The 12398-nt window shown below is 40.1% G+C and overlaps 1 protein-coding gene across 1 annotated transcript; it reads right to left on the reverse strand.

Annotated features, from left to right (window-relative positions):
* Positions 1-4104: 4104 nt before the first annotated feature.
* abhd17ab (abhydrolase domain containing 17A, depalmitoylase b) lies at positions 4105-11035 on the reverse strand. The gene is made up of 5 exons (XM_061077729.1): positions 10417-11035; positions 9123-9502; positions 7458-7652; positions 5978-6157; positions 4105-4541 (listed from the first exon to the last, which is right to left on the reverse strand). Exons 2-5 carry the CDS (start codon positions 9494-9496, stop codon positions 4316-4318), a joined length of 975 nt encoding a protein of 324 aa, XP_060933712.1. The 5' UTR covers positions 9497-9502; positions 10417-11035; the 3' UTR covers positions 4105-4315.
* Between the last annotated feature and the right edge of the window lie 1363 nt (positions 11036-12398).

A 12398-nucleotide genomic window follows, 5' to 3' on the forward strand; every position in this document is an offset into this window, starting at 1 on the left:
AATAAACCCAATATCAGCTACATATAACAATAATGAGGACATTGCTTGTTCAGTTTATACAGTATAAGCCCTGTCTGATAATTTGATAGCTACACAAAGAAGACAATAGGTAATTCTCCTAGTGAGAGCTGTACAGAGCAAAAGTTCCCTTACGAGTTATGACAAACAAAAGCAAGTAATAAACTCAGCATGCCTCCGGCCGACCTGAAATAAATAATGCAACACAACAATGAAGTCGGAAATAGGAAATTGTGTTTTGCTTAAAGCCACGTTGGTTTGCTGCCACATCATACTTTGTGACATCTGCGAACTTTGCACTATTCTCATGTTATCCGTTTTTATAAAAAGGCACTGCAGTCTTTAGAGGATATCCGCAGCCGTGTGTCACAGTCAGGTCATCAGGTCACTGAAACCTTTGATATGTATCAGTCGATTCAGGGTTCACGGTTTTTTTTCTCTCCTGGAGCCTTGTTTCTTTCCTCATGTAGGCCCGTTATACTCTGAGGATAAACAAGGTCACATCAGCCACTGATAGAATCTGTAGCTTTTATGCAAGTTATAGCACATGTTTCTCTAATTCTCAAACTGATATACGGCATCTTGAGTAGGGTTGAACAAATTCAACCAGGGGCCAACCCTGTTAACATGGGTCAGTCGCAGTACCAGCATCTACCAGCTAAAGTAAAAGAGATATTAGATTTTTTATATTGATTTATTTTGGAATTAACTTATTAAATAAAACAAGTGCCTTAAGGATTAAATATGGGAGCAGACTGGTTGTTATAATGACAATAATAAGTGATATTCATAGATGGTATTATTATTAATTTAAGTTATTATCGATAGCAATAATCGTGCATATAATGTTATTATATGCAAATTTTTCCATTATTTGTTTCATTCCATGACTATCAGGTAGGCAATATTACATGTTTAAGGGTCTAATTTGCTCAGATCTTATCCGATTTTTATTAAAGAAATATAAACATACAAACGGATCCACAGTATTTTCATATTTCTCTCTATTGGATATTTGAGAAAAATCATGTAAAAGTTGACATAAAAGAGATAACTTCCGGGACCAAATCTTCTTGCAGGAGGACCAGATCAGGCCCGGGTGGGCACTATTTGAATACCATTAGGCTACAGGTTCACCACACCACTAGATTTAAAAACAGCTCTCGACTGCACAAGTCTCAAGTCTTCCGTTGGCGAGAGCAAGCACAGCAAATTCCCTCTGATACATGACAACATGAAAGGGTTTCAGTGCTCAGGTCAGTATGAGAGTCAGATCATGAGTGTGTGCAGGAGGTGCTTCTGCTGGACGCAGCGGGTCAGGCTGCACTGACTTCGCCTTTAGACAGAGGGATGCAGCTGCTTTTAATCCGTAAGAGCATTTGAGTGGACCAGATTGTTTATGTAGTCCATTGAAAAAGAGCTGGCACAAATGTGTGTGTTGAGGGGGGAGAAGGGCGAGTGCAGCTTACAATCCATCTGTCCCTGTTTTCACACAACTCAACATGGCAGACAGTGAGGGTATGGAGCTGGGACAGACCTGAGTCCTGCAGACCTGAGTCCTGCGGATTCATTTGAAAGGCATCATTTGAACATCTTCGTTGGCTCAGTTGACAATAAGCACATCCCAACACAGATTAAAAAATTAAAGATTCTACACTCAACTTAAACCCCAGCGTTCCGTGGATCTGTCTCATGCAGTCCTGTGAGGCCTTTAGACGTGTCCTGATTCACTGAACACAAGGACTGAGATGGCTAGAATATTAGGGACCAATAATATCTTAACTGTAAAACACAACTGTAAGGTATCAATATTTTCAAAAAGAGCAAAAGAGTCATATTAATTATTAATCTGTGGATACGTTTTATTAGCCTCATGTTCTTTTCAATTCTTGGAAAAAAGACAGAATCTCTAAAAACAGAAAATATGTCGGTAACAAAGGATTACCACCTGTGTTACACCAGAGATCCACACAGTTGAATAAAAGACAGTTCTCATGTGTTCATGAAGCTCCTGTCGTTGTTCCTTCATCATCCCACAGACACTGTATTTTTCTAAACACATCCCAACTCGTTGTATTGCCTATGGTTCCACTCCTCCACAGACAAAACAACACCAACCTTAATATGTGCTATTTAACTTCTGTTCATATTTGAAACCAGACATATGATGATAGAACATAATTATTCAGTCCTATGACACACTTGCATTTAATTTGTATCCAAATGTGAAGTGGAAAAACAATCAGAGTAAGTATAAAGATAAATAAAGAGTTCACAAAAGAGCTTAAACTTGAACAACATTGTCTTTGGTTACAAAGATACAAACATGAAAAGCAGGTAAACTTGGTAAAACACAAATAAAAGTCAGACTTTGGTTCATACATTGACAAGAAAGCCTGAAAATCCTGACTCTTCTTTGAAAACAATCAAACAGAACAGCCGTAACCTAAAACGCTTAACAATGCAACACTCACTCGCTAAAATTTAAATATATCAGTTTGGTTAAAGGTAAAACTGCTTTTGCACTTTTTATTAGTGAGAGCAATGGAGGGCAGATGTCTGAAAGATGATGATTTATCTTCAATACTTCAACAGGGCAGCTAGCGAAAAGAAAACAACGTTATACCTGTTCCCTTTAAATAAAAAAATCGAACAGTAATATTTCCACAAATAATCAGCGAAAGACAAGCGACAAAGGGAAATATAACATGTTTGAGACAGTTTGCTCTTTTGTTTACAATACAGTGCTGGAAAGGAAATGGTTGTTTGAATTATATATGACAAAGAGCCAGACACTGTCCACTCGTCGAATTTCAGTGAACATATAGTGAACATCTTATGATGACTCACAATGTGGAGCTTATTTCTTAGCCTATAAAAATTATAGACAATTTCAACATAAAATAACTACTTGATTAAAAATTGAAGTTTTAGATATTTCTAAATTGACAAAAACTCCCCCGTAACACGGAGAACAAATGACTAAGATGGCCATCGGCCAGGTTTATATAAACAATGACCTGTGTAATTTTAGAGTTGCTTCTACGTTCCAGACACTGAAGAAACAGGAACTTAGCAGACAGCTGTGACCGACTGGGGTGAGACATAAACTAAGACCAACAACAAGAAGGCGTTAACAGCCTCTCAGATGTTTCACTTCACCAAAGAGCTGGAGGTATTTTCAGTCGTTCTTCAACACAGCCAAGCTTGCTCCGTCACTGAGGTACGACAGTGAGAATCCATATGAGCAACAAATAAGGCTTTAATGGCTCACCATACTCAAGGTTTGGGAAATTTAGCCGACTATACCTTAAACAAACCAAAACGACACAAATACAGTGAAAAACAAACTCATCTGAATGTATCGTTTTCATTTTTCCCAGGAGTAAGGACCCGTCACCAGTGGTGTTCACTTCAAATCTACATACATGACGGGTACAGGGTATTTAAAAACACTTTTCAAAGTGATTTAGTGAAATAGAATAACAACAATTAGTAGAACAGGTGTGCAAATCATCCCCTTTGAAACATTCTTTACTGGAGGGCTTTTCTATTGAACTGCATTAGGGTTACAGATGCTCCTTTTCCAATGTTAGGTGTGGTGTGCCTCAGGGGTCAATTTTAGGTACAATTTTGTCCTCATATATATAAGCTAGTCATGTTTTGATCACTTAAGAAATATTACAAATGCTAGAGCCATTTTAAATTCAAGGGATGCAGATCGTTTCATCTCCTCATTCCTTCACTATAGACACATTTTTGTTACGAACCAAAATCAACTTTGAAACGACTACAGACTGTTTCAGACTGTCCTTGCTTCTAATTGGAACTAAGAGGCTCAATCAAATTACACCCGTTTCAGCCTCTTCACACTGGCTCCCCATTTGTTTTAAGATTGATCCTAAATTATATTTTTGTCCTTTCAATCCCGTATGAAGCCTTTCAATCCTCAGGAAGTCTTCTTCTGTTCCTGAGACCAGGTAAGGAGACAGAGATTTTATACTCAGGACCTTAAACCTGCTCAAGGAAATGTTGAAGACGGTCTGAGTCGTCTTTTAAAACGTACTTCTCTCTATCTCTCTACCTAACAGATGGCCTCTGTACTTTCAAGTTTCTGCAAAAAAAAAAAAAACAGTCTAAATGCTATTTGAGTCTTGAGGCATACTGTGCCTTAAAAACAGTACGTGAAACATTACATCATCTGGTGCCATAGTAAGCCGAGAGATGCTTTAGATGACACTCGAAAATGTTTCCATTCAGGACAAAGTAGGAAAAAGGGCGAAGAGGTTGGTGACGGTCAGACGTGTTGTATCGCCAACTCCTGTCCTATGAAGCGGCGCAGGCGCTCCAGATACTGGCTGTATAATTCAATGTCATTGTGTCCCGCCCCCTCTACCCAAAGAGGCTCCACGGCCTTGGGGCAGCGCTCAAACAGAGCCAGGCCGTGGGAGAAGTCGATCACCTCGTCCTCTGTCCCGTGGATGATGAGCACTGGAGACGGGATTTTGGACACTTTCTCAATGCTGAAAGGAGAAATAAGGAAAAGATTAAATGTGACATCAATAAGAGTCAGTGAAATATATTATAAAACAGATTAAAAAAATCATCTAGGAAGCTGTATTTTCTTCTGGACTGCAATATTAATTTGTTTTGAGCTATAAGAGATTTATTTGATTTAAAAAGTAGATACATATTTTAATATTTAGTGTAGTAGCAGTGACTGCTCGGGTTTTATTGCCTCGGTGCTGATAAATGAGCATATGTGCCAATGCAATCATCTATAGCACAGATTTGAAAACAGATTGGATGTTACACACAAGAAAAAATTTGGTTTATAGATTTCATCAGTAGAAATTAACATTTTTTTAATAAATTACATAAAAACATGAGCAGGATGCCAACTGCCCTCTTACTCAATTTGAACAACAGACAAACACCGGAGCCCCTTCTCAGCTCACTGCACACACACAGTGGGGCATTCCCTGGTTTCCTTCCACCTCTGCTGCTCGTCCACTTGTTCCGTTAAGGCTGACGTTGGCTGCGACTGACCTTCGTCAGACTCAGCCACTAAAACTACACTGACAAGGAGAGCAGGCAGGATAGAGCCTGGCTAATGATAGCACCACTCTGAGTTGTTATTGTCTGGCCAAGGGAATTGTTTGGTGTGCATATTTATACATTTCAAGTTTATCTATATTATTACTTTTATAATATGGGAGATATTAATATGGATTACACCAAGGATTAAAAATACAATGTTACAGCACATAACAGGTAACACTCACATTACAAGTGACTTACAAAATCTCAGAGTAGAGCATGTAAGTGAACATGAAGCGTTAAAAATAAGCTTTGTAGGATACAGACTCAAAAGAAAGGACACTCATCACCACCCACCTGTAATCTGTTATAGGACCAGATCAGCAGTCACTATTTAATAAATGTTGTTTGCAATAGTTGTAAATGGATGTTGATTACCTCAGTCAAGAAGGATATGGTTTCACTGACCGTCTGTCGGTTTGTCAACAGGTTTACAAAAAACTAAAGAATGGATTTCTATGAAACTTAAAAGAAGGATGTAATATGAGCCAAATTTTACTGAGTGACATTCTAGTTATTTTTAGTAAAGACTGCAACAACACAGTTCTTCTCATTAAGGTTCAATTTATTTCCTGTTTCAGTGTTTGTTTCTTAATATGCTAGGGTATAACTTTGGTCCCAAACTTTGCCCGAGTAACGTACTTCTCCTAGAAAGGTCACTGTTGGATACAATTATTATGAATATTGGATTTTTTTTTATGGCCAATGATACATTTAGTGAAAAATATTTTTACACCTTGCACCAATTCAAAAAGTTCACAGAAACAGAATTTCAAAACAATTCAATATAGGAAAGTGTCAATCTGAGACTGAGAAGGAGGCTTGTTGAAAAACAGACCAACATTGTGCAGAGACTTACTTGGGGAAAGCATCGAAGCAGTAGGTTTTCTTTGTGTCAGGAAAGGCCACTCTCATGCCAGACGTTAGAGGTGAGTGAAGAACAACGGCAGCGCACTCGTACCGCGACGCCAGGTCTACAGTAGGAACTGTACCGATGCTTTGTCCATACAGGATTATATTCTCGGGGCTTATACCATACCTAGTTAAAACCAAAGAAACAGAGAATACCTCATAAAATGGGCCTTAAACACCTTAAAGGGATAGTTCGCTTGCTGTTTAAACACACGTTGGGTAGACAACCGGCTGCGTCGTGAACATAGTTGTTTACATACTACCAGATGTACTACGCATGTTTAATGATTTGCTCTGCCGGATTAGCCTGCTGATGATACACCACAACAGACACAGTGAACCAATCACCCGGTCACATTCCCTAATATTACTGCTACACCGCCCCTACTGGTCAAGTGCATAGTGCATCTGGCGAACAGGTAGCGTTAATTTCTCAGGACGTGCACAATCGACGCTCTAAATAGACGCAGTATGCGCAAGGCAGCCATCATGAGCACACGTATGCACGCTTAAAAGGTCCTCTGATATCCTCCTGTGAGCCATGTCACTTTAGCATGCACACACACACACACACCAGAAAACCTCACACACAAGCACTCGCCCAAGGGCACCCGTGTCCGCAGGCATCACTACTTCCAGTAGTGGACTTTAAGGCTAAAAGCATGGTGTAAATTACCTAATTTTGACATTAATAATAATGTTGGGGCGTGCAGACAATTGGATGACACCACACAAGCAGTATGGAGGCATGGTGTGTTCTTTTCTGTTGTTTTATTACACCTAAAGAAGGGGTCAGCTTGGATGCAACACTATTTACCCCTGACTTCTAAAGGGTTTGGTGGGACTCAAACAATTCACCCACCCTTCCATCGTCATCTGTGAACTATCCCTTTAAAATCAGCAAAAATATACAGTGGCAAAATCAAAAAATATTACCTTTTATTGACAATAAACCCAAACATAAAAGCACCTCTACCAACTCTTAGTTAGCGATCCTCAGTGTTATGTCCTCTCAGGGTTAAAGCCACATTAAAGCAGGTGCGCTAATGACACGTTATCACACCACAACATCCTGAAGAGACATGTCTCTCCCAGTCTCAGCTCTCCTCCATCAATCTCCCTCTTTTTAATTCCCCTGGCATCTGTCACTGCTCTGATCTCCCCTCTTCATCTCAGCTGTCCTATTCACAACTCCTGCTGCCTTCATCCACCCCTTCTTCACATCTTAATCTTTATTTGACCCTCCTTCTTCTGTCTCCTTTAGTTTTTCACTCACTTTTCTCTTCTCAGAAACAATCTATCCACATTTTTAACATGGTGTGATTTGCGCCTAATCCAAACAATGTGCCCTTCTTGGCAGAGGAAGATGAAGTCTAATAAATCATCCCCCTGAAGGACATATATGGGCCAATTATATCATCACTTACCGTGTGCGCAGGGCATGCCAGGCAGCGTCTATGTCTGCATAGAGGTTCTTCTCAGAGGGTTTGCCAGTGCTGACTCCATAGCCGGAGTAGTCGTAGGAAAAGATGTTGCAGTTGATGCGAGTGCCAAGGCCGATGTAGAAGCTGCTCATCTGGCCGAGGTCGACTGCATTACCATGAGAGAAAAGCACTGTAAACCTAAAAGGAGAGACATGGTCAAAATATGGTCCAGTAGATATAGTTTTCTAGGAAATAGCATGTACACAGTCTAGACAAATGTATCATATTGGCAATGTCTACACTTTATATTGCTGCTAAATATGCTAATTATATCCTTTGCATCAATATTGGTCCTTTATATAAAATCTAAACTAAGCCATAACTACAAAACAATACTAGTCATTTGCTTGATCGAAACTGGTATGAATCATATACTGAATATAAGGATATAATGCCATTCATCTCTATATACAGTCTATTATATAAACATTGGACATACTACTGGACTTATGAAGCAGAGAATTATATTATAATATTAATATAATATATAATCACAGATCTGAGCTGGTAACTAAGTTGAATAAACAAATAACAAAACTATAAACAAGCTGTTTTCAGGATAAACAAAGCCAGGTTACTGAGACTCCACACCAACATATCTTTGTCTGTAAGTGTTGCTTGCTGGAAAATTGGTTTACCACAACACAATGAACTCACATAAATTGTCTCTGACTTCTAGACATTTTGATCAACCTGAGACGCAGCATATCCATCATAGATGCAGGGTAGTCTAGCCGTGGCCTTTCATTCATGAATGCATGTTGTGCTCTCCAGAGAAACCTGATCTGTTTTCCACAACCTGACTGTTTTGAGATCCCCTGTCAGTGGCTCTGTTTTTCAACACACTGACACACCGCCTTTGGCTTCGCTCTTGGCCTTTCCACTGAGAAAGTGGCCCAACAATGATTCTGCCAGATCAGGTTGAGTTTGGATTCATTTTTGTGTAATAGGAGATAGACATTAACCTATATGATGACTGTAACATAAGCCTATCCATTTCTTTGTAATCTATTTGGTAAATTAATCAGCAGCTGCACAGGGTAACAGGATTGGTGTCAAACAGACGTCAAATACTTGTTTATCTCGCAAAAAAAGGTGTTTCCTTTCTTAGACCAAATGATATGTACCCTCTTCTCAAAAACTATTTACCAATCAAAGACAGTAAAGTCAGTGACAAACCTACAGGATGGAAACCCACATAGCAGAACATGTTATGTCTCTGACTCACTGAACACTGATATCGTTATCATGAACCAGAATCCCAGAACACACGGAAAAGTCAACATTCAAGTTCCTACAAATCCCAAGATAAAATGTAACTGTTAAAATGGATGGCAGAGATGCACCGAAAACAGAGAGGAAATCTTCGAGTCAGCTGAGTCAACAGAGAAGTAGCAACAGGTCAAGTAAAGGAAGAAGACATGGATGTGTGTGTGAGAAGATTGACAAGAAAAGAGGGGATGGAATCCCTTCAGAGGAAGTGTGACATTGGTTATAAAATGAATGAGAAAGGTCGAGCAAGCCGAGATTGACAGTTTCAACACGTACATACATAAAGAACTGATAAATTACCCACTGACGAGAAGGTAAACCTTTCAAACTCCCTACCTGGCATTAGGGACACAGCGAATGTACATGCAGCCGACTTTGTTCCCCCGGCTGGATCGAGTGAGGAACACCTCTGTCATGTCCAGCTCCCTCTGCGTGTACTGATACTCTGCTCTCTCCAACAGTTGAAGCGTCCATCTACCTTCCACATCTCCTGACCCTCCGCTTCCAGCAACGGACGCTCCACTCCGTGTCCGCGGGTTCGATGGCCCTGTTGCCCCCGTTGTCCCCGTTGAGGCAGGTCCCGCCTCTAGGTCGGGGAGGAACTTGTAGGTGGGCTCGGGAGGCAAGAAGGCGAGCTTGGCCGCGATGCGGCTGGGACAGGGCGGGCAGCAGAACAGGCAGCAGAGCTCGCTGAAAGAAAGGCCATTCATCCTTCACTGTGCAGGAGGAGGAGGAGGACAAGAGGATCAGTGTGATGCATCCACATCATCCCAGTGTTTACACAATCAGACACTTATTACAATGAAATGTACAGAGCTTCCACAACACTAGCTTTGTTACATCTCAAGACTATGTGGACTAGAACAAGGCGATTTCAACATATATAATTATCACAATGTAGTTTTCATCAAAAGCAATATAACAAAAGCTTAATATACATATAGTGTTTATGCACAGATATGACTTATAACACATGATTTGTAAAATGTTTTGTTGTTTATCAAGTGCTTGTCTTTGTTCATGGCGAATAATTTAAAACCACAACTGACTGAAGCAAAAGTATGTATTAAAACTTTGTCTTTAAACTTAAAAGACTGTATTAAAACTTTGTCTTGAAACTTAAAAGAAATAATGTGACATTTATTTAGATACATTTTTATTATCGACTGATATAACTTATCACAAGATCATTTTTGTCCATATCGTCCAGCCCTAATATTGATATAGATGTATAGCATGAAACTGGCCAATGTTAATTATCTTTATTACAACTTAAATAATAATATTAAACATGTTCTGTTTACAGGTTCTTAAATTATTTATTATTTCATTGTACATCAATGTCTGGACATTGTAGAATGTGTCATTATTACTTTTGTGCAATTTGATAACTTAAAATCCTGTTTTCTGTTTGACCCCTGAATAATTTGATGACTTATGATAAACAAAGAAGCAGATGAACGTTATTGTTTGAGATCTAAACCTGATTTAATCACGTGTGTTGGTTAAACTAAATAAGGTGTGCACAGTTTTTTTTACAACTAATAACATTGTTATCACTGTCACTCGGATTTATTGTGTTTATTCGATTCTGAAGCACATGACATGGATCCGACAGCAGCGGATCTACCTGTTGAACTGAGGAGCTGAGTGGGAGTGAAGACGAGCTGAACGAGAACACAAAGGAGAAAGGCTTCCTCCTCCTCTTCAGACAAACACAGGATCCTGTGGAAGTGTCCCGTCAGCAGCTGACAGAGGGAAATGTTATTTACTCAGTTCCTGCTGTGGTTTCTGTGAGCTGCCTGAAGTCCACGTCACATCCATGTTGTTGAGCACATTCGACGCCCTGGACGTTTGTGGGGAACCGACGAGTTTCTCCGTCCGTGTTGTTGACCTCCAAAACAAAGTGTGGTCGCTCCTCAGGTGCAGTCAGACCCTGTCGGTGATTCTCCCTGGACCACAGACGAGGCTGAATTAACAATGTCGGTGACAGCACGACTCGTTGGCCCGGACGTCTGTCTGTTTGCGTGTAGCAGCTAAACGCTACTCGGGCTTTAAGCTAACCTCCGGACATAAACACGGCTCGGTTCCGCAGGAACTTCGCTCACTGACTCCAAAATTAAAAACAAAAACGTTCAACCTACGTTCGTGTACGTCGGTAATTCCGCAGAGGACGGAGCCGCCGTGTCCTCCTGACTCCTCATTTAAACTAATCCGTGAATGTCCGGTGTTTTCCGACTTCTCCGCTGTTTCACCGCACCCGGAAGCGACAGCTGACAGGATGTCACGTGACGCGCTCCCATTGGACAATGAGGGGAAACTTGTTATCGCTAAGAGAGACGTATTGACCAACCCGACAAGTCTGAACTTCATTGTTCTGTCTCCTCTGAAGAGAAGAAAAGGTGACATGTCGCAGTGACCCTTGTTAATGACATAATTATCTCAGAAAAACTGAGCTTTTATTTTTTTCAAGTGAATGCAATACGCTTCCGTACAAAACGCGTCTGTACATAGTATTTATTTACTTCTTAATAATAATGAACATTATGCATCATCGTTTGTGTGTGTAGGCAACTGATAAAATGGTACTTTACACCACCTGACCTTTCAGGCCCCTGAGTCAGAATGAAGCATAAAGTGACTGTTAAAATACTCCAAACAACCACAAAGAGACACCAAACAACCACAAAGAGACACCCTAATTGCAACTATAACCCTAATACTTCAAAAATTGTGTTTTTCCCTTCAGAAGGTCATAGAAGCTTGGGGATCGGACCAATCGACCGGGAGTGACCGCATTAGTGGGGGTAGATCCTACTTGCAAGTCTCTACGACCTTCTTATCCATAACTGTAACCCTAGCCTTAAACCCTAACCCTAACCCCCCCCCCCCCTTACCCTAATTGCAACCATAACCATAAACTTCAAAAATTTGGCTTTTTCCTTTCCTGAAGGTCGTAGAAGCTCGGGGATGGGACCAATCAATTGGGAGTGCCCGATTTAGTAGGGGTAGAGCCTACTTGCAAGTCTCTACGAGCTTTTTATGCATAAACCTAACCCAAGCCTTAAACCCTAACCCTACCCCCCCCCCCCCTTACCCTAATTGCAACCATAACCCTAACACTTCACAAATTGTTTTTTTTCCTTTGCTATTCAGTATGTAAGTTGTCAGAGAGGTCCTAAATACAGGCATATCAGTCTCTCTGAACTTATTTAGCAAAGTCTTTTTACAGTACTTTGAAGTATCCTGAAATTATCTATTTTCTACAGTGAAAATCCTGGAATGATCTATTCCACAGTGAAAATGTTGGACTTTACTTTGAAAAATCTCCAAATCTATCCAGTAAAAATGTTTGCTATTCAGTATCCATGTAGTCAGATAACTCCTGAACACAGGCATATTAGTCTCTCTCTGAAGTTATTGAGCAGGGTGTTTTGACAGTACTTTGAAGTATCCTGAAATGATATATTTTCTACAGTGACAATCCTGAAATGATCTATTCCACAGTGAAAATGTTGGACTTTACTTTGAAAAATCTCCAAATCCATTTAGCAAAAATGTTTGATATTCAGTATGTAAGTAGTCAGAGGGGTCCTGAACACAGGCATATCA

Source organism: Limanda limanda, chromosome 9, assembly GCF_963576545.1.
Source record: "Limanda limanda chromosome 9, fLimLim1.1, whole genome shotgun sequence".
Taxonomy (NCBI): Eukaryota; Metazoa; Chordata; class Actinopteri; order Pleuronectiformes; family Pleuronectidae; genus Limanda; species Limanda limanda.